The 23,740-nt window shown below is 41.9% G+C and overlaps 1 protein-coding gene across 1 annotated transcript in view; it reads right to left on the bottom strand.

The window, feature by feature from the left end:
- LOC134357566 (peptidyl-prolyl cis-trans isomerase FKBP8-like) overlaps positions 1-21,063 on the bottom strand; it is a 32,828-nt gene extending 11,765 nt beyond the window's left edge. The window contains exons 1-6 of the mRNA XM_063069192.1: positions 21,002-21,063; positions 20,754-20,923; positions 19,472-19,560; positions 14,758-14,978; positions 11,176-11,348; positions 7,727-7,804 (exon numbers count right to left, since the gene is read on the bottom strand). Of these exons, the coding sequence (XP_062925262.1) occupies positions 7,727-7,804; positions 11,176-11,348; positions 14,758-14,978; positions 19,472-19,560; positions 20,754-20,923; positions 21,002-21,056 (786 nt within the window). The 5' untranslated portion in view covers positions 21,057-21,063. The remainder of the gene's footprint in view (positions 1-7,726; positions 7,805-11,175; positions 11,349-14,757; positions 14,979-19,471; positions 19,561-20,753; positions 20,924-21,001) is intronic.
- Between the last annotated feature and the right edge of the window lie 2,677 nt (positions 21,064-23,740).

The following is a 23,740-nucleotide window of genomic DNA, read 5'->3' as shown; positions in this document are numbered from 1 at the left end:
AGATTGAAGTCACCCATTATAACTGCTGTTCCTTTATTGCACACATTTCTAATTTCCTGTTTAATACCATCTCCGACCTTACTACTACTGTTAGGTGGCCTGTACACAACTCCCACCAGCGTTTTCTGCCCCTTAGTGTTACACAGCTCTACCCATATCGATTCCACATCTTCCCGGTTTATGTCCTTCCTTTCTATTGCGTTAATCTCATCTTTAACCAGCAACGCCACCCCTCCTCCTTTTCTTTCATGTCTATCCCTCCTGAATATTGAATATCCCTGAACGTTGAGCTCCCATCCTTGGTCACCCGGGAGCCATGTCTCTGTGATCCCAACTATATCATAATCATTAATAACAATCTGCACTTTCAGTAAGTACAAAGAGCAAGAAGACAAGGTTAGGCTTTTACAGTCTATTTCTAAGATTATCAGAGTTTGTTTATTCAGAGGGGATAATTTAGCAGGCTTGGACAATTTTTAACAGAGATAAGGCTATTCCAGCACAATGATTATCATTTACTTACCAATAACTAAGAATATGGAGGTGGATTTTATATTTATTTCCTAGGTGCAAAACTGGAATTGTGAATCAACCATCATTATAGAAGGGAGGCTAATCCAGAAGGTTAAGATGCTTGGGATCCATGGCGAACTGGCAGTTTAGATTTAGAACTGGCTTGCACATAGAAGATAGCGGTTAAAGGAATTTATTAAAGCTGGAGATCTGCAACTAGTGGTGTTCCACAGGGATCTGTGCTGGGACCTCTGCTGTTTGTAATGTGTATAAGTAACCTGGATGAAAATGTAGATGGATGGGTTAGTAAGTTTGTGGATGATATAAGATTGGTGGAGTTGTGGATAGCGTAGAAGACTGGCAAAGAATACAGCTCGATGTAGATCAGTTGCAGATATGGGCTGAGAAATGGCAGATGGAGTTTAACCCAGAATAAATGTAAGGCATTGAATCTTGGTAGGGCAAATTCAAGGAGAGAGTGCACAGTTAAGGACAAGATCCTTAACAGTGTTCCTGAGCAGAGAGATCTTGGGATCCAAGTTCGTAGCTCCTTGAAAGTGGCTACACAGGTCGATAAGGCTTGTGGAATGTTTGTTTTTATTAGTTGTGGCATTGAGTTCAAAAATCAGGTGGTTCTGTTGCAACTTTATAAAACTCTAGTTAGGCTACATCTGTATTAAAAAACATACTGTTCTGGTTGCCCCACTATAGGAAGGATGTTGAGGCTTTGGAGAAAGTGCAGAAGAGGTTTGCCAGGATGTGCTTGGTTCGGAAGGCATGTGCTATCACGAGAGGCTGGATAAGCTAGGGTTGTTTTCTCTAGAGCGCTTGAGCCTGATAGAGATGTACAAGATTATGAGAGGCATAGATAAAATGGACAGACAGTATCTATTTCACAGGGTTGAAATGTCTATTACCAGAGGACATGCGTTGAAGATGAGAGTGGGTAGATTCAGGGGGATGTGAGGGGTATGTTGTTTACTCAGAGAGTTATGGATGCCTGGAATGCACTGCCTGGTGTGGTGGTAGCAGCAAATACATTACAGGCTTTTAAGAGATGGTTGGTAGGCACATGGATGCAAGGAAGATGGAAAAATATGGACATGGTGTAGATAGGAGGGATTAGTGTTTGGGTGTTTTTGATTTGTCTTTTAGCTGGTTCAGTATAACACTTGTGGGCCAAAGGGCCTGTTCCTGAGTGGTACCATTCTATGTTCTATAGAAACTTGACTTCACTGCCATATTATTATTATTAATATTAACCTCAAAACTGGTGCATAAATAAGTAGCATTTTAATTGAAGGCTTAAGGCGAGGGTAATGTTAGTCCTGCTCTCTCTCTGATTCTGCTCTGCATGTGACTGTGATTCCAACCACAGCAACTGAGTTTACTGATTCTGGCTCCAGTGGAGTGTTGTAACCCTAATTCTGCTATGCTGAGGGCATCTGCTCTGCTGTGCGCTGCAGTTTGCTACTCAGTAACCAGAGTGTTATTGCCAGCATCTCTTGTGAACGCTGACACTGGCTCTAGCAGATATGCATGCTTTAAGGTCTATGGTCCAAATAGTAGCCCAGAATTCTGCTGGAACTGTTTACTGTGTAGAACTGAGAGACAAACCCCTACCTTCTAAGTAAGTTCAAACCTAATTTGTTTAACTTGCAAATACAAGAAATGCCCACTTTAAGTGGTTGAAATTGATTTATTCGGTGCAAATAAGATAGAAAATAATGCTTTTTGCTGCAGTACATGAATCTTTAAAACCCCACACTACTGAAGGAATAGTGTATACTGGACCCGGATTTCTGTATCGCATACACACATACAGTATGGATACAGGCCCTTCAGTCCCATTGTCCATGCTGAACAAATGCCCATCCAAAAGTCTCACTCAAAGTAACTTTATTATGGAAGTATATATACGTCACCTTCACATGCATTTTCCTACAGGGATTTACAGGAAAGCAAAAAAATGCAACAGAATCAATGAAAAACTATACATAAACAAAGACTGACAAATAACCAATGAACAAAAGACAAACCGTGCAAATAGATAGATAGGTAATACTGAGAACATGAGTTGTAGAGTCCCTGAAAATGAGTCCACAGGTTGTGGAATCCATTCAGATTTCAGTTGAGTTGAGTTATCCATGTTGGTTCAGAAGTCTGATGGTTGTAGGGTAATAGTTGTTCCTGAACCTAGTGCTGTGGGACCTAAGGCTCCTGCACCTCTTTCCCAATGGTAGTAACAAGAAGGGAGCATCGCCTGGATGGTAGGGGTTCTTGATGATGAATCATGGTTGGATTTCAAAGTTTGGATGGGAGATACCCATCAAAGCTAGTCTGATTTGCCCATGTTTGCCCCATATGTTTCTAAACCTTTTCTATATCAATGAAGATGGGAGAGGTTCCGGAGGATTGGAGGGTTGCGGATGTTGTTCCCTTATTCAAGAAAGGGAGTAGAGATAGCCCAGTAAATTATAGACCAGTGAGTCTTACTTCAGTGGTTGGTAAGTTGATGGAGAAGATCCTGAGAGGCAGGATTTATGAACATTTGGAGAGGCATAATATGATTAGGAATAGTCAGCATGGCTTTGTCAAAGGCAGGTCGTGCCTTACAAGGCTGATTGAATATTTTGAGGATGTGACTAAACACATTGATGAAGGTAGAGTCGTAGATGTAAGGTATATGGATTTTAGCAAGGCATTTGATAAGATATCCCATGCAAGGCTTATTGAGAAAGTAAGGAGGCATGGGATCCAAGGGGACATTGCCTTGTGGATCCAGAACTGGCTCGCCCACAGAAGGCAAAGAGTGGTTGTAGACGGGTCATATTCTGCATGGAGGTCAGTCACCAGTGGTGTGCCTCAGGGATCTGTTCTGGGACACCTACACTTTGTGCTCTTATAAATGACCTGGATGAAGAAGTGGAGGGATGGGTTAGTAAATTTGCTGATGACACAAAGATTGGGCGTGTTGTGGATAGCGTGAAGGCTGTCAGAGGTTACAACGGGACATTGGTGGGATGCAAAACTGGGCTAAGAAGTGGCAGATGGAGTTCAACCCAGATAAGTGTGAGGTGGTTCATTTTGGTAGGTCAAATATGATGGCAGAATATAGCATTAATGGCAAGACACTTGGCTGTGTGGGGGATCAGAGGGATCTTGGGGTCCGAGTCCATAGGACTCTCAAAGCTGCTATGCAGGTTGACTCTGTGGTTAAGAGGGCATATGGGGCATTGGCCTTCATCAATCATGGGATTGAGTTTAAGACCCCACTTGGAGTACTGTGCTCAGTTCTGGTCACCTCACTACAGGAAGGACGTGGAAACCATAGAAAGGGGGCAGAGGAGATTTACAAGGATGTCACCTGGATTGGGGAGCATGCCTCATGAGAATAGGTTGAGTGAACTTGGCCTTTTCTCCTTGGAGCAATGGAGGATGAGAGATGACCTGATAGAGGTGTACAAGATAATGAGAGGCATTGATCGTGTGGATAGTCAGAGGCTTTTTCCCAGGGCTGAAATGGCTAGCACAAGAGGGCATATTTTTAAGGTGCTTGGAAGTAGGTACAGAGGAGATGTCGGGGTAAGTTTTTTTCTGCAGAGAGTGATGAGTGCGTGGAATGGGCTGCCTGTGGAGGCGGAAATGATAGGGTCTTTTAAGAGACACCTGGATGGATACATGGAGCTTGGAAAAATAGAGGGCTATGGGTAAACTTAGGTAGTTCTAAGGTAAGGACATGTTCAGCACAGCTTTGTGGGCCGAAGGGCCTGTATTGTGCTGTAGGTTTTCTATGTTTCTATATGTGTGCTAGTTGATTTTTAGAGCCCTCCTACAGGTTTTCAACTAAAGATTTACTTGCAACATTTCTGGAGAAAAAAAACAAAAATTGGCAGTTGAAAATGAACCTCATGGAGAGCAGTGAATAAAGCTCTTTCAGAAGGTGCTAACTATAGCACAAAGCCCAAAATTCTTATTTCACCTCACTCACCTGAATAATGACAAAACAAAAACAGCTAGCTTGTACTTACCCTATTCCCCTTAGACTGTGATTAACACATACAGTGGTGGAGGAACTCAACAGGCCAGGCAGCATCAATGGGAAGGAATAAATAGTTGCCGTTTTGAACGGAGACCCTTCATCAGGACTGCAAAGCAAGGGGGATAAAGCTAGAGTAAGCAGGTGGGGCGAGGGGAAGGGGTAGCTGAAGCCAGGTGGATGGAAGTGGGGGGATAAAGTGATTGATAAGTTGGGAGGTGATTGGTGGAAAAGGTAAAGAGTTAGGGAAGAAGGCATCTGATAGGGGAGGGTGGACCATGGGAGAAAGGGTAGGAGGTGGGGCACCAGGGCGAAGTGATAGGCAGGTGAGGAGAAAGGAAGAGGTAAGCAGAGAGCCAGAATGAGGAATGGAAGAAGAGAGAAGGGGGAGGAGAAAATTACCAAAAGATAGAGAAATAGATGTTAATGTTATCAGATTGGAAACCACCCAAATGGAATATGAGGTGTTGTTCCTCCAACCTGAGAGTGGCCTTATCATGGCAGTAGAGGAGGCCATAAACCAACATGTTGGAATGGGAGTGGGGAATTCGAATTAAAGAGTTGGCCACCAGGCATCTCCTCTGGCACCCACTTACCTCTTCTCTTCCCCTCACCTGCGTATCACCTCCCTCCAGTGCCCCTTCTCTTTCTCTCATGGTCCACTCTCCTTTCCTCTCAGATTCCCTCTTCTTCAGCCTTTTCCACCTATCACCTCCCAGCTTATCACTCCAACCCCCATTCACCTGGCTTCAGCTATCATCTTCTAGCTTGTACACCTTCTCTCCCCCTCCCCTTCTTACTCTGGCTTCTTCCCCTTTCCTTTTCAGTCCTGATGAAGGGTCTTTGCTAAAAACGTCAACTGTTTATTCTTCTCCGCAGATCCTGCCTGACCTGCTGAGCTCCTCCAGCATTTTGTGTGTGTTACTCTGGATTTCCAGCATCTGCAGAATCTTCTGTGTTCATGATCCCCTAACACTGTGCCTTTTGAAGGGACTACACTCAAACAGTTTTTTTTGCCCTCACTGAGATCTGTAACTACCTGTAGGTTCTAATGCACATTTATTTGCCGAAGGTCTCTGTTTCCTTGCCTCAAGATCATTCTAGGGTGTTGACACTGAACCCAGGCACATCTCACTGCTTCCCTGCATTAAAAAGATCACAAAAACCCCTCCTTCATTAATTTTGCTTCCGCCAACAGGAGAATGCATTGCAAGCATAAGAACTTTCCAGCATTCCTGTCCTCCCCAGAACAGCACAAACTGCACTTCTGTAACATCACTGCTTACAAGGACTTCCTTGAGAAGTTCTTGTAAGCAATAATTTCCTGTCGAGAATTCCTGGCCAAACCCTTGAAGGTTTCTGTGATCCCACTGCACAAAGAATCCACCTATTGCAACTCTTCAAGCTGGTTTGGTCCCTCTGTATTCATTCTCTCACCCTCTCCCATCATTACAGCATTCAGTCATTAATCAGCGATGTCCCTCAAAAGTAGAGCCTGCGTTCTGACATGCACCTGTTAGACCTGAATGCTGAGATAGCAGCTGTAAGACCAAATGAGAGCCACTGTGATTACTCATAACAGATCAACAGAGCAAAGCATCCTGAAAGTCACATAGCATAGAACAACACGCTAACTCTGAACAGGGATCCCTCAGCATCATAAAAATTGGACACAAGGCATTCTGCAGGTGCTGTAAATCCAGAGCAAAACACATAAACTACTGGAGGAACTCAGCAGATTAGACATGATCTAGGGAGAGGAATAAACAGTCGATTTTTTTTGGCCCAAAATGTTGACTCTCCATAGATGCTGCCAGGCCTGCTGAGTTCCTCCAGCATTTTGTGTGTTTATAATGAAGATTATGCAGTCTGTGATGCTTTTGGAAATGGTGTTATAGAAAGTTATGTTTTCATCTCAAAATAAGCTAAAACAGATTCAAGATCACTAACAATAATTTCGTCTTGTCTCCCAGGACCAGTAATCATACTGGCAGTAGGTCTATTTCTCAAAGTTTCCCCAGATATTTGTCCCAGGAATTAGTGAGCAGCAGTGATCTCAGCACCACTGCCTTCTGGCAGAGCCAGATACGTTATGGTCAGTTTTCCATGCAAGAGGACTTCCACACCCCACTGCAGTTCCCTCAGCCATTTGGTACTATCACGTGTTACAGTGAACTCCACTGGGAAGTGTAATGAATGTCACAGATCACTTGTACTTTAATAGGATAAACCGTATGTAACACTGTCTCCTTTTTCAAGCACTTTGAAGACAGGTTGTGTTTTCGTGTTTTGAAAATTAGCCATAGCTGAGCGCTTGGCTGTTCTGATCATATCATCAAAATAAATCTGCTGTAGGACCCTCTTGGCTGACAAGTGGATTGCTTTGGTGCTACCAGTAGTATTGTTTGAATTTCTGGAAACTGGTCCCCATTAATATTGGCTCTGTTTGTGCCTCTGGGAAAAGAGAATTACACTTAAACTATACTGTATGTCTTGCAGCCAAATGAATGGCAATGGGTCAGGATTTAAACTACAGCAGAACCAGGGTAACAGCGGCTTCAGAGGTTACATACACTTCGGTCACAAATACAGTAACCTGGAGGCACAAAATCAAAACACACGGTCTGAAACGCTCGGGACTCTAGTGGTGCTGCTCTGGTAGATCTTCCAGACGATTTGAAATTATACCTAGTAAAACCCTACGCACTTCTAATTCACTTTCTTTAAGATGTTCTACAGTATTACAATACAGTTTCAATGAACCTGGTAAGTTTAAGGGAATGCAGGAAACAGGGCTCCAGTGCGTAGAAAGGGAGAAGAACCAGGGTTGCAATGGGAGTACAATATTTGAAGCCCCAGTGAAGGCAGCAGAGCAACCAGAGCCCCAATCAGTTTGTCTAAAGCGAATGTATATGTATTTTACAGAAGGAAACCAAAGCTGCCTGCAGTAGTTAAGTTCAGTCTCACCAACGGCCAAAAGAACTACAAGAAATTTGTATAGTGAGGAGCAGAATGAAGAACACACAGCAGTGACAAAGAACAGAGCAACAGACAACGTGTTGACCAGAGAGAGCTTAATCAGGAGCAGCAAACTCACAGGCAAAATCAGCTACCGCATGAGAAGTGTGCAGTAGCAGACTCACTCAAATTACACATCACTGAGGTAAAAATTACCTGGTTTGCAGGCTCCACCTGCAAAGATTTTCTGAAAAATTTGATTGAGAGAAAATACTGCTCTTGTAGCTCAAGTACCTGAAATAGAATAGGATATTGAAATGTTGAATGTGTTTGTGCAATCATATCAAGTCAAAGTAAATTTATTATCAAAATATGTATATGTTACTGTGTACTACCTTGAGTCTTTTTCTTGCAGGCATTTACAGAAACATAAAGAAATGTAATGCCATTTATGAAGAACTGTATGTACGTAACTAAAGACTGACAAACAACAGATGTGCAAAGGAAAACAAATCATGCGCTCCTGAATGTCTGTATATTATATTCAGTGCCAATAATATGAATTCACTCTTCTGGGAAGTGTTCATGTTTTATTGTTTTACAACATTGAATCACAGTGGATTTAATTTGATTTTTTTGACACTGATCAACAGAAAAAAACTCTTTCGTGTCAAAGTGAAAACAGATCTCTACAAAGTGATCTAAATTAATTACAAAAATAAAACACAAAATAATTGATTGCATAACTATTCATCCACTTTAATATGACAAACCAAATCATCACTGGTGCAACTTATTAGTTTCAAAAGCACATAATTAGTTAAAGAGAGATCACCTGTGTGCAGTCAAGATGTTTCAATTTATGGTAGTAAAAATGCACCTGCATCTAAAAGATCCAACTGCTGGTGAGCCAGTATCCTGGCAAAAACTACACCCTGCAGACAGAAGAACACTCCGAGCAACTCAGAAAAGATTATTGAAAAGCACAAGTCAGGAGATGGATACAAGAAAATTTCCAAGTCACTGAATATCCCTTGGAGTACAGTTGAGTGAATCATCAAGAAATGGAAAGAATATTGCACAGCTGTAAATACTTTATACTTTATTGTCACCAAACAATTGATACTAGAATGTACAATCATCACAGCGATATTTGATTTTGCACTTCCCGCTCCCTGGATTACAAATTGATAGTAAATATTAAAAATTTAAATTATAAATCATAAATAGAAAATAGAAAAATGGGAAGTAAGGTAGTGCAAGAAAACCAAGAGGCAGGTCCGGATATTTGGAGGGTACGGCCCAGATCCGGGTCAGGATCCGTTCAGCAGTCTTATCACAGTTGGAAAGAAGCTGTTCCCAAATCTGGCCGTACGAGTCTTCAAGCTCCTGAACCTTCTCCCGGAGGAAAGGGGGATGAAAAGTGTGTTGGCTGGGTGGGTCATATCCTTGATTATCCTGGCAGCACTGCTCTGACAGCATGTGGTGTAAAGTGAGTCCAAGGACGGAAGATTGGTTTGTGTGATGAGCTGCGCCGTGTTCGCGATCTTCTGCAGCTTCTTCCAGTCTTGGACAAGACAACTTCTATACCGGGTTGTGATGCACCCTAGAAGAATGCTATCTACAGTGCATCTATAAAAATTAGTGAGGGTTTTAGGGGACAGGCCAAATTTCTTTAGTTTTCTCAGGAAGTGAAGGTGCTGGTGGGCCTTCTTGGCAGTGAACTCTGCTTGGTTGGACCAAGTCAGGTCATTTGTGATATTGACCCTGAGGAACTTAAAGCTTTTGACCTGTTCCACCTGCGCACCACCTATGTAAATTAGGTAATCTGCCTAGAGCAGGCTGCCCTCAAAAACTGAGAGACTGTGCAAGAAGGGGACTAGTGAGGGAGGCCACCAAGAGACCTATTACAACTCTGGAGGAGTTACAAGCTGCAGTGGCTGAGATGGGACAGACTGCACATACAACAACTGCTGCCCGGGTGCTTCACCAGTCACAGCTTTATGGGAGAATGGCAAAGAGAAAGCCACTGTTGAAAAAAATCACATGAAATCTCGGCTAGAGTTTGCCAAAAAGCATGTGGGATACTCTGAAGTCAGCTGGAAGAAGATTCTATGGTACGATGAAACCAAAATTGAGCTTTTAGGCCATCAGACTAAACGTTATGTTAGACATAAGCCAAACACTGCACATAATCAAAAATACACCATCCCTACTATGAAGCATGGTGGTGGCTGCATCATGCTGTGGAGATGCTTCACTGCAGTGGGCCCTGGAAGGCCTGTGAAGGTAGAGGGTAAAATTAATGCAGCAAAATACAGGGAAATTCTGGAGAAAAACCTGATGCAGTCTGCAAGTGAACTGTGACTTGGGAAAAGATTTGTTTTCCAGCAAGACAATGACCCCAAGCATAAAGCCAAAGCTACACAGGAATGGCTTTAAAACAACAGAGTTAATGTCCTGGAGTGGCCAAGTCAGAATCCAGACCTCAATCCAGTTGAGAATTTGTGGCTGGACTTGAAAAGGGCTGTTCACTCACAATCCCCATGCAATCTGACAGAGCTTGAGCAATTTTGTAAAGAAGAATGGGGGAAAATTGCAGTGTCCAGATGTACAAAGCTGATAGAGACCTATCCACACAGACTCAAGGATGTAATTGCTGCTAAAGGTACATCTACTAAATACTGATTTGAAGGGGATGAATACTTATGCAGTCAATTATTTTGTGGTTTATATTTATAATTATTTAGATCACTTTGTAGAGATCTGTTTTCACTTTGACACGAAAGAGTCTTTTTCTGTTGATCAGTGTCAACAAAGCCAAATTAAATCCACTGTGACTTTAATGTTGTAAAACATGAAAACTTCCAATGGGAAAAGGTGAATACTTTTTATAAAACGTGAGTTGCAGGGTCCTTGAAACTGAGTGTGCAGGTTGCAGAATCAGTTCAGAGTTGAGGTCAGTGAATTTATCCACACTGGCTCCAGAAACTTGATGGTTGTAGGATAATAATTGTCCCAGCACCTGGTGACGTGGGACTGAAGGCTTCATACATCTATCCCATGGCAGAAGCAAGAACAGTGTGGCCTGGGTGGTGGGCGTCCTTGGTAATGGATGCTGCTTTCTTGTGGCAGCCTCCTTGTAAATGCAGATAATGGCGGTAGGACTTTGCCTGTAATGGACTGGGCTGTATCCACCACTTTCTGTAGATGCAAAACAACATCTACAAAGAAAGTGATCCTTAATAGAGGCAGGATCAGAAGTTATTGTACATTGAAACTCTTTCAAATGAGCACTCAGAAACGCATGAGAAATTATTCCCACCATCCCATCCCTGAACTTCACTGAGTCCCCAACCTAGGACTACAGCATACTGGGTCACTGTAACTCAAATTTATGGGACATCAACGTATTTCCTGGACATAATGTGCAAGAAGCTGCTTGATCCATTTGCAATGGTTTTCCAAGGGTCTTATAATTGCTTATAGAAGACCCTCATATACTGTGTAGATAAATCCCTCTCCTACTCCATCCCCACCCCCCCAACTCCATCAAAGGAATAACAAAGCAAATACATGAAGGCTCCTTTGACACTTGCCAGTGGTTGTAACTTGGCTTAAGAAAAACTACCTGCCTGGCGATTTCACATTACGTCCTTGCATACCTTGCCCTTCCTGAACAAGGCTTTGCAATGCTGAGGCTGGTGCTGCAAGACGATATCACAGCAGGTAAAAGCCTCCTCCAGCTGTCCTGTGTTCAGGTGGCAGGCTGCAATATTACTGTAGCATTTCACCTTTTCATCAAGAAGACTTTTCTTGTCTTCATGGTTGAGGACATCTGGAACATCAAGGCAGCATTAAATGACTTATCCAGCACAGCTGTGTGCAGCCATCAGACTGCCCTGAAATCAACCACATGACATTAACCCAATCTCCTCAATGTCAGCCAGTTTCAAAGGGTAATGAAAAATAGTTACAAAGGTCCAGGCAAGTGCTACAAGTTGCACAGCGTCAATGTTCTGGGCTCGATGTTGACCTCAGAGTTTGCATATTGTTCTTTTTCGTGTGACTCTGTGGATTCTTCTGGGTGCTCTGGTTTTCTCCCACAACCCAAATATGCATTGGCACGTTAACATTACCATCATGTAGGTGAGAAGCAAAGAAGGGCATATAAGGGGAAATAAGCCTTGGGTAATTGAGAGAGGGAATGGGGTCAACAGAATTGCTCTGATAGGCACTAGCATAGATCAGAAGGGGCAACAGTCCTCTTTTAAATTGAAACAAGCAAGTTAACTTCACTAAGATTTCTTGTGACTCACTGTATCACTTCCAGAGGATTTGAGGCCCACTGATGGACTGGAAACCAATTAAAACAATGGCTTACAATTATGATGCATATTTAACATGAAGCTGTGCTGCCAGGCATCATGAAAACTAATACCAGTAGGAGAAGAAGGAGAATAGGAAGGTTAACCAAATTGGGTTGAGAGTGGGAGGCACCAAGTCAACAAGGTTCAAAGCAGTAACAAAGAGGAAACAGAAGTTTATGTCATAACTTGCACTTAATGTCAGTAAGATAAGGAATTGATTGTGGACTTCAAGAGGTGGAATTCAAGGGAACACACACCAGTCTTTATTTAAGGAGTCAGCAGTGGAAAGGGTGAGTAGTTTAAAGTTCTCTAAATATCTATCCTAGGCCCAACATTTTGATGCAAATATGAAGACATGCCAACGGGTATATTTCATTAGGAGTTTGAGGTAATTTGGTATGTCACCAAAGATGCTAGCAAGTTTGTATAGATATAGTACTGCAGAGAGCATTCTGACAGGTCCCATCACCTCTGGTATGGAGGGGCCACTGCACAGGATCGGAAAAAGCTGCAGAGGGTTGTAAACTCAGACAGATCCATCGTGGGCACTCGGCTCCACAGCATCGAGGGCATCTTCGAAAGCAGGCATTCACCATTAGGGACCTCCACCACCTAGTATATGCCCTCTTCTCATTACTGTCATCAGAGAGGAGTCTGAAGACACACACTTGATGTTTTAGGAACAGTTTCTTCCACTCCATCAGATTTCTGAATGGACAATGAACCCATGAACACTCCCTCCCTATTTATGTTCTGTTTGTGCTGCTTATATATCTTACTGTAATTTGTAGTATATTTCATGTATTGCATAAACAACATACTGTATTTCAGTGATAATAATCCTGATTTAATTCTAAAGCTGAAGAATGGAGCACAACAAGGAAATTTGGATGGAGGTGACTATAGATATGAGGGGGGACAAATAGCTTGGAGTTTCATTTGATAGCCAAGGGAGACCGGGGAGAATGACGACAGATGCCCAGTTGTGTGGGAAAGAAGGAGACTCACTGGGCTTTGAGCAAGTTAGAATTCACTGAGGCAGAAGACGAGAGTTCAGTAGGGAGTTCAGTGGAGCAATTGGTTTAGAAGGTGACACAGACAAACGTTAGCCTGATAGCAACAGAGGCATGGCATTGCCAGTGGTACAGGGACTGAGGATTATTTATTTATTTTATTTAGAAATACAGCTCAGAACAGGCCCTTCCAGCCAATTAACCTACTAATTGGTATGTCTTTGGCATGGGGGAGGAAACCCATATGCACACAGGAAGAATATCTCAAATTTCTGACAGATAATGCCAGAATTGAACTCCAAACTCCAACACCCCAAGCTGTAATAGTGTTATGCTAAATGTGATACTACCATGGCATTTTAATCAGTACCCACTTGTCCCTCAACCACCTCAAGAAATTTGTGCACTTGTACAGGCAAAGGCTCTAGGCAGGGATCTAAGGGCTGTGAGTTAGTGACTTCTGTTGAAACGTATTCACAATCTCATTATAAACACATTATTGCCACTTATTGCTGTCAATATTGCAGTACAGAAATCGTGCCAGTCTATTTTGTACACTGTGAGATCCCACAAACCGTAAGGTGTTATTGTGAGATAAATGGAAAAACATATATTCAAATTTGACATATAGAAAGCACTCAGATTGCTTTCATCAGTAAATCAGCACCTTGGACAGTGAAGTAATGCTGCTTCAGTCTACATGTTTCTGTTTAGTGACCCGCACCACAAAACACCTGGCATTACTGCCATCAGACCAAGACTGAAAGGTGGATATCTGAAAAAGTCAAAGTCAATGTAACTTTATTCTCACCACATGTCACCACTTACTACGTTGAGAGTCATTTTTTGCAGGCATTCACCTGAAAATTGGAAGAAGGGGAGATTAATCCTATATGATGGAAAATAAAAGTTCTTTCTTTCTTTATTGCGATATAATGCAGAATAGGACCTTTGAGCCTAATCACATGACACTGAGAGGCCGTAGAACCTGGAGCTGAGGAGCATTGACACAGGATGAAGGGCCATCCTTTAAGGACTGAAATATTTCTTGGGATGAGAGGGTCACCCTATTACAAGTGACAAAAAAAATTGGATCTGCATACATTATTTTGTTTCGAAAGAGGAAGAGGTGGTTGAAATGTCAAGGTCCTGGAAAGGTGGGGTATGAAAGGGCAGGTCTGAGATTATTACACTAGTGGTGGAATATAGAACAAGGAGACATATATAACAGGCTGGTCATTTAAAACTGAGGTGCATTGGAACTACTTCTTACAGAAATAATGAATCCCTGGCTATGGAGGCTCCATCATTGGCAGCATTTAAAGAGGAAGTAGATAATTTTTTGAAATATCAGGAAATTGAATTCTGTGGGAACTAGCACAGAAGAGGAGATAAGGTGGGGACAGAAGAGCCGTGATCATAATGAATGGCATGCAACTTGAAGGGTTGACTATCTCCTCCTCCTGTTTTCTTGTGTTCTGATGTTTAGAGCGTGGTGACTCCGTGTAACTCTCTGTCCAAGTGAGCTGTGAAGACTCAGTCACTGGGTGTGTTCAATATCAGGATCGATAAAGGAATCGAGATGTGACATGATAAGGAGAAAATATAGACTCAAAGATCAGGATTGGCCATGACTTTACAAAATAATAGAGCTGCCTTGAGAGGCTTTGTCTATTCTTGCTTCTACTTCTGTGTCTTCTCATGAAGGTGGTGTTTAGAGTGTGTAACTTCCCAGGCTCAGGATAACTTGTTCACTTAACATTAACAGAAAACTTAATATTAAAGAAATATTTCCTTATAAACATTGAAGATAATGAATATTTCCAATCAAAAATATAATTATTCCAGAAAAATTATTCAATACCTTTGGTGCTTGTATCTATGATTGCCAAAGCACCGGTGTAGCAGAGGATTGCCATCTTATAGTTCTTACTCTGGAAGTATTGGTTGCCTTCCTCCCGCTTTTCCCTAATCATTTGTAACTGTTCCGCTTTCGGTGTAACCTCCAGACAAGTTCTACTGAATGACAAGAGTTCGACCTCGAGGAGGACTCTGCTCCCTGGTTTCACTTCTGATGCTTCACTGCTGAACCATTAAACACATGATTGTAAATTGTTGTGGTCATTGAGTGAGTCAGCATGAATACAGCCCCGTTGGACCGCCGAGCCAGTGCCAATCATTAGCCACTGACTCTGACTAATCCTATACAAATCCCCCACAAATCCCCCTTAAAAAACCTGCACATCTTTGGGATGTGGCACGAAGCTCACTGTTCTGTCACGGGGAGAACTTCGACAACTTCCAAAATCAGGATTGAATCCAGATCTCTGGTGTTGCCCAGCAGTAGCTCTGCTAGCTATGCCACTGTGCCACCCTTTAACCCTGTAAAGACACATAACTAACTGGTTCATCTAACCAAATCTTGCTTTATCTATGGATATGATGCCCATAAATAGGTCAATATCACCATCGAGCACTCATAAAGGGTCAGGATCACAAGAGAGTTGTGTTGTGAATATAGCCTCTAAGCTGCACAGGTGCATGGCCACACAATAACTGAAATGCTCCCATGCACATAGCCTTCATTGCTGCACAGCTGGAATTTTTTTAACATTTAAAGTGTCGCGCAGTTTTCAAGCAGTTTAAAATTTCCTGCTCAGAGCAATGGTTGTCCCGTGCAATGTAAAAAAAATAGAGGGAACATTGAATATAACACACATAAGATGCTGGAGGAAATCAGTAGATCAAGCAACATCTACGGAAAGGAATAAACAGTCAACATTTCAGGCCAAGAACTTTCATCAGATCTTGGCCCAAAACATCATCTGTTTATTCCTCTCCATCGATGCTGCCTGACCTGTTGAATCCCTCCAGCATTTTCTGTGTGTTGATCTGGATTTCCAGCATCGGCAAGAATCTCAAGTTTTTTGTGGTGAATGTTTCTAGATCCTATGTACTGTGGCACACAGTAAATTCATGGATAAGCATTCTTCGAAAGCAGCAGAATATAGACTTCCCAATGGGTGTCAATTGCATGAAGTGCAATTTAATAGCCTTTCTAAATTCTTCAGTGTTTGACTTCTAAAAGCAAAACAGATACAAAGTAATCAGTACACAGAGAATTCACCTTTAAAGACAAACACAACTGCCTCAGGTCAATAAAACTTAGTGAGGATATTATGAATACTCTCCTGTTTTGAGTTATCAGCTGGAGTCTGCAAACAGGAAGGGAAACGTTTTCACAAAGTATGTACAGTTACTCTTTTTGAGGTGTGAATTAAAACATCCCTGAAAAGACAATAGAGAAGCATAAAAACTGCAAAATTGGTTTTTACTATTAACAGCAAAAAATTGGCACCACCAGGAATATGGATAAACTGTTTAAATTGTACACCTTTGAAACATACTTCCAGATCTGTTTCCATAATGGATGCAGGCAGTTCTTTATATTTAGAAAAAAGTCTAGGAATTTGAGCATCGCTAGTAAGGCCATTATTTTTCTTATCCTTAGTGCACGGAGAATATGGTGGTCAGCTGCCTTTTTGATTCACTGGCAACAGTTTGATAAAGGCAGGAGGGGAAACTATGCATAGATCAGACCATGTAAAAACAACAGATTTCATCCACTACTAATTATTGTGAACTTTTTTCATAACTCTAATAATTTCACTTTAATTGAGGGAAGTTTTCATTTTGATATTTTGTCAGCTTTAATTCAAGAAATGGGAACTTATGCTGTCTGAATTATCAATTTATTAGCATAACTACATATCCACCATACTCAGTCAGAAAGAACGGGAAGTAAGAGCAGGTGTGAAGAGAATAAAACAGCCAGAGGAAGCCAACAACAATCTAGGGGTATTTGAATTACAAATATTATGTCCAGGTTGGTTACATAAGTCCAGTAATTCACTTAATCAAAATTCAAAGTAATTTCTTTATCACCTATTACATTTTTCTGTAGGGAACTTTTGTACTATTACCCAAATGCTATTTGCAACAAATTCTTCATCTCATTCTGATCCCTGCCTTTGGCCTCTTATGTGGTTTCAACAAAGATCAGCATAAACAAATTGAGCATCTCACTGCCTTCAGTACTCAATACTTTCAGATAATTAGCATTTATGCCATCTGCATTTCATATTCCAACAGTCACAGTCCTTTCTTTCAGGTAATTTTAGAAAACAGTTCTACTTCTTGTCTTTGACTCACCTTATAAACATGTTCCTAATCATTAATTCCTACTCCATTCTTCTTCACCTTCCACTATCATTGTCCTTTAGCCACTTAATCACACCATCAGCTGCTCTCCATCCAATCATAGTTCACTATTTCTGTTCCCTCCTCCCTGTTCCCCATTCACCACATCTTAAAATTAGTTTTATTTTTAACTTTTCAAAACACTAATGAATGGTCATTGACCTGAAACATTAACTCTGCTTCTCTTTCCACAGATGTTGCCTGTCCTGTTGCCTTCTACCTTCCTGCGGTTCAGCAGGCTCTGTTTTTGTTTAGAGGTTATCCTTTCAAACATTTACAACACTTCGGTTAAAGTACATATATTTTCTGGAGTGAACTCTATGAATCTATCATATATTTTTAACAATACAAAAGGGCCATTCGGCACATCAGGTTCATGCAATTCCCATTAGTCCTGTCCCCTTTCATTGTCAGAATCAGATTTATTACACTGACTTAAACGATGTGAAATTTATTGTGTTCCTGTATCCTATCACATTATTCACCATCACCAACTCCCCTTTTCCCCTTTTGTTATTATCTACAGCACAGACATCCCACCCTGCAAAAATTCATTTTTGGGAGGTAGCACCACCACCCCTGCCCCCCGCAACCCCATATCCTGTCCCCCCCCCCCCGGTGGACCTCCAAGGGTGTATGTATACAGGACATTTAATTATGAAAGAACACAACAATTTATTTGATCACATATTGAAACTATTTATATATTTTTTCCTTGTTGAGTATTTTGTTGGCAGTTTCAATGCTAATGCAAATAGCTTTTCTATTTCTTTTGCAAACTTTCATCATACTGTGATGTGGCTTGCTTGGCAGATTTGAGCATTTTGCCAGAAGTCTCGACCTCATAGCAGTCTGTGTCAATGAATTTGTTAATTTTGCAAGACATCAGATTCACAAGTGTTTTGTGAGACAGCTGACTTCTGAATTCAGTCTTAATGTGACGCACTATGCTGAATGCCCTTTCTACATCACAATTAGAATTTGGCAGCACCAAAAGCAGCTTCATCAACTGGCAGAGCTTGTTTAAATAACGTTAGCTATGCTCACCTCAACATGTCTTTTATAGTCATTTAACCCACCACGGGCAATAGAAAAGTCACTGTTGCAAACAGTGCAGTGAGCAACACTGTCATTATTTTGACCCCTATTAGGCAGGGGTACACTTTAGTGTAATCTGGGGTGCAGTACGTTTTATATTTTCTCATTTTGGAACACTCTGCCATGGCACTGCAGAACACTAAACTGAACTGATGGACAATGAAAGAGAGAGAGCAGTCGACTGTAAAGCCCGCCCACAGAGAAAACTGAAAGGTCTACTTAGCACAAAGAGAGACCAATCAGGATGCTCGCTCTGTCACTCTCTCGCTACGTGTGTGTGTGTGTGTGTCTCTCTCTCTCTGTTTCTCCCTCCCCCCACCACCCCGCTCCCTCGCTCGCTCTCAAAAAAATCGATTTCCAGGATATTGTATATAATTTGTGGGTTTCAGGGAGCCGCTATCAATATGCAGGAGACTCCTGGAACTTCCGAGAGAGGTGGGATGTCTGACAGCATACAAAATAGGAGGAGAATGCACCCAAGCAACAGCCTGCCAACTAAGCCCACTGCCCCATTTAATCATGGCAAATTCTTCTACCTAACAACATTAAGCCTAAGATTTTGATAGCCCTCCTTTGCATCAAGAAAAGAGGACATTTCAGAGGAATAAGAGAAAGTAGGAAGGCCTAAGTTGAACAAAGCACTTAAAACTAGGGAAAATGTGGATTGAACAAACACATGTAAACAACTGCACATGTACGCTTAGGATCAAATCGAATATTTTCTTTGCCTAAGACGTGAAATAGATCCTGTGCCTGTTACAGTCAACCTCACAAGACAGGGTTTTCTAAATCAAAAACAGAACAGTCTGAAACCTGTATCTTACAAAGAGTTAAAACTCTCCTCTGACTTCAGCAGCTCTAATTCTGGGATTACAGATGTGCACCATCCTTAAAAAGAACAAAAAAAAACAGAAAATGCAGCCTAAAGTGTTGTGTATCTCCATAATTTTATGTTTAATTGCAGATTTCCAGCAGCTTTGGCTGGAGAGGAAATCTTTGGGTTAGAGCTTCAAGATCCAAATAATGATCTACAGGAGATCTACTAATATTCAAATAAACTGTGGCCATAACTACATCGAATTCAATTCCAGATTTCAGGCCACATTGATAAGTTTTATCTTCCTTGGTGACTCCATCTGAACCTATAAGTTCATATTGATTCCCAGTTGCTGGTAGTTCAGTAGAAGCTGCAGTTGGTTAATTGATAAAGGAACCATTACCTGGATGCTCTTCCAGAACAGAAGGTGGAGTCGGTGAGAATCAGAGCTGTTTCATGTATGCACATCAGGGGCACACAGATCTCCAGGGCCTTAGAAAGCAAAGAAGATTCTGAAAGTTACTGTGTCAAGAGAAATCGTGTGATAACAAAGAAGCTGAGGCACTGGATGCAACAAAGGCTATGGGACAGGTAAAATCCTAGCTGTAGTGTAGTTCCAATATCAGCCATGCCTCTAACCATACCCAAACAGCAAACTAATTATAATAAACAGTAATCATTTAGATCCTAATTTATGCCTTTATCAAATTGTTAAATTATCCTCATAAATTTGCTGCACAAATTCGAAGAGAGTAATTGAAAACATACACAATCTATTCACTGTTCACACCAGTGAATTGTTTATATAGAAAACACAATGCAATTCTGTCTAATTCGGTGCATATTTTTGACAGAGAACTCCAAACACATTTTGCAGACAATTGTGGGTTGTACACAATTGTGAAATATTTGCAGTTCAATTTTTTCACAAATGGAAATTCTTCAAAATTTGATAAGGAGCATGTTTAATTTATGGACATGGGAATTACACACATGCATTTATATTTAGATAAATTACAGCTCTGTGTAAGATTGCGCTGATGGGATACCATACCATGACAGTAGAAATGTCCATGAAATTTGTCACTGAATTGAAAACAGATGGGTATGAGTTGAAGAGAGCACAAATTGCACTGTGCTGCACATTCCAGCTGTGATTTGCAGGCATTTTAATTTCACACAGGGGTGAATAATAGCTGTGACATCTATGTATTTAAACTCTCAGTTTTAAAGTTGGCTTGTTAATTCCACATAAGTTGAAATTACACAGATTCGAATTCTAGCTTTAAATGTTCACTTTGCAAGCTGCATATTTGTGTGTACTCTATTGAGATTTTGCCCAGATGCCTGACTCACTGTTTGTGTGTGGTATTGGTGTTGGTTCATGCGGACTGATCATGTCCTACATAAGTGTGTAAGGGAAAATAGTGCAGAATTTAGTGTTGCAACTACCGAGAAAGTGCACCGCAGGTAGAGAGATAGAGAGGGAGATAAACACACATGCCACTGTGATTTTCAACGGTGCGGCGTTGAAAGGGAAAACAAATCAGCCATGATCGAACGGCGGTGCAGATTCGACGGCCAGATCGCCCAATTCTGCTTCTTTGTCTTATGGTCTATGGTAACTGCAGTTGCTTAGGTCAGGTGGCGGCTTGCTGTGTGTCAGCGGCCTTCCACTCACCCACCTTAATGACATCCCTGCTATTTATAGTGAATGACATTTTCTGTCGGCCCAGTATGACCTCTCCGTTTTCCTGCATTATCTTCACCCAGATCTTCACATCCTCGCCAATTCCCGGCCTGTCGAGCTGCGCGTCGCCACATTTTAGAATCTTCTTCATTAGCAACCCATTCCCTGCAATGGTGAATTAATCACATTAGTTTGATCTAACCTCTACCTGTTGTTAATGATTGCCTCGCATATTGCGCGCACCTAACACGTCAATCCACTCTTGTGAACTGTCTACTACATCGGGTGGAGAATCCATGCCCAGCCAAGCTCCGGCGGCAACAGGGGTTCGACCTCAGACGTTCTCACACTGTTTGCAATCGAAATTATTTGACCACAAGATGTTGCCATTAAAAGGTCATCTGAGTCCGACCGGTCCGGTCCGGTCCCTTTTCCGTCCACTGCTTTGGCCTTGTCAACATCCGCACACTGAAATGTGTCGATGACCACGTGCTGTTTAGAACCCTTGCTGAACACAGACTGTTGCATCACCGAATGTTTTCCTGTTACTGCGGATACATGCTTGATGCAAGGATGTCAGTCGGAAGCCGTTGGGAATTAAATTTAGTGAAAGGGAGGGAATCTTCACAGGACCGATTGCCCTGGCCTCTTGAACAACACGGAGCACAAGAGCTGGACCAAGCCGAACCTGATCTCTCTAACCACTGCGATCACGGGACAATGGCGAAGCCCATTCGATATCAGTCGGCTTGCAAGGTGCTTCCCCTCCAGCTCATAGGAAAAGATAACCTCCCACTCTGAATGCACGTAGCAACCTTGGCTCAGTTGAAAGTCCAGCTGGACATAGAACACTATGGCCAAGTACAGGTCCTTCGGCCCACGATGTTGTGACGATCTTTTAACCTGCTCTAGGATCAATCTAACCATACACAGTCCTCTTCTTTTCTGTCATCTATGTGTTTATCTAAAAGTTCCTTAAATGTGCCAAATACATCTGCATCCACCACCACCAACCCAGCAGTGCATTCCGTGCACCCACCGCTCCGTAGATATCTGACATCACCCCCCCCCCCAGATTTTCCTCCAATCACCTGAGCCATCTCCCCCCTGGGAAAAAGCCTCTGGTTATCCACTCGATTTCTCTATTTTATCATCTTGTACACCTTTATCGTCACCTCTCTTCCTCCATCGTTCCAAAGAGAAAAGCTCCAGCTCGATCAACCTAAGACATGCTTTGTAAGATCTATGCTGACAAGTGCTCTCCTCCCGTTGAAGCATGAAAAGAGCCCTCTTCTACTCGAGGTATAGAATCTGGTGGTCCCGTTTGGGCAGAGGGAGTTGGGGGAAGAATGGCATTGATAGATCTAGCTGCTTCCTGGTTTAACCAACAAGTTACGCCAGAGGTTCAACGATTTGCAAAACTCATTTCGACTTTCTTACGTCTGGACACACGTCCGTGGGCAGGAATTAAAATTTAACAAAACCATATACTTACTGTAAACATCAAATTAAAATACTGAAAACAATTCACTTTCTACTGTTAACCGCAGTTGACCTGATATACTGTACCGGGAAACTGTTGGATAGCTCACGTCGTGCCTTCATTTAAGAAGGGGAGCAGGGAGAAGCGAAGCTTTGATCAAGGGAAAGGATTCTCAGAGTTAGAATTTATTTGCATTTGGAAAGGCAGTGGTTGGTTAGGGGTAGCCAACAAAGCTAAGTGCGAGGGAAATAAAGTCTTATAAATTTGGTTGTTTTTTTTTGAGAGGTGACCAAAAGGATTGACCAGGGCAGAACATTGACGTTGTGTGCATAGACTTGAGCAAGGTTCCACATGTAATCTGGTCTAGGAGGTTAAAACACAGACTCCAGGGTGAGCAAGCCAAATGGATACAAAATTGACTTGGTGGTAAGAATCAGAGGGTGGAAGTGCTGGATTGTTTTCCAGCGAGGAGGCCCATGACCTGTGATGTGCAGCAGGGATTGGTGTTGGATCTACTGTTCTTTGTCATACACATTAATGATTGGGATGTGAATGTAGATGACATGATTAATAAATCTGCAGATGATACCAAGCTGGTGGTAAAGTGGACCCTGTCTAAGGTTTGTAGAAGATATAGATCAATTGGGAAAGTAGCAAAGGGAATGGTCAATGGAATTTCACTCAAACAAGACTGAATCACACAGTTTAGGAAATTAAACCAAGGTAGGACATACACAGCGAATGACAGGACCCTGGGTAGTGCTGTTGAATAGTGAGACTTCAGGGCACAATTGCATTGTTTCATTGAGGTGGCAACAAAGTAGACAGGATTGTGAGAGCAGAGTAGAACACTCTTGCCTTCTTTGGCCAAGTCATAGAGTAGATAGTGTTTTACAAAATGTCCGTTGGGCTACAGGAAGGATGTGATTAAGCTAATGAGGGTACAGAAAAGATTTCCAATGATGTTGCCTGGATTAGAGGGTTTGAGCTGTAAAGAGAGACTGAATAGATTGTGATTGTTTTCACTGGAGCAAATGGAGATGAGAGGCAAGATGGAGATACAGCACTCAACATCATGAGAGGCAAAATCAGTTTCCTATGGTTCATTCATCATGTGTTTTGGCTTTCCCAGGGTAGGAAAGTTTAAAACTGGAGGACATAGTTTAAAGGAGTTGGTGGGGGGGGGGTGTCGGTCTCCAGAAAGAGCAGGTAGTAGTGGTGGTGAAGAAAGAGAGGGAACAATAACAGAGGCAGGTGATTAGGTATTTAAATGAATAAGGCACAGAACAATAAAAGTTAATGCAGGCAAGTGCAATTAGTATTGGTGGACATCACGGTTGTAGTGGGCTAACAGGCCAGCCTCTATTAAGTTTCCTTTCATCCTAAGGTGCTCCAGTTTTTGTTTGTTTGAGATGTAGTCACTATTGCTCAGGACATAATCATCACAAAATTATTGGAAGAAAATGGAGGGAAGTATTTATCAACTAGATATTCAAATA

This window comes from Mobula hypostoma, chromosome 2 (assembly GCF_963921235.1).
Source record: "Mobula hypostoma chromosome 2, sMobHyp1.1, whole genome shotgun sequence".
NCBI classification, from domain to species: domain Eukaryota; kingdom Metazoa; phylum Chordata; class Chondrichthyes; order Myliobatiformes; family Myliobatidae; genus Mobula; species Mobula hypostoma.
Note: the sequence above shows the minus strand (reverse complement) of the source record. Positions and strands in the feature narration are given on the sequence as shown.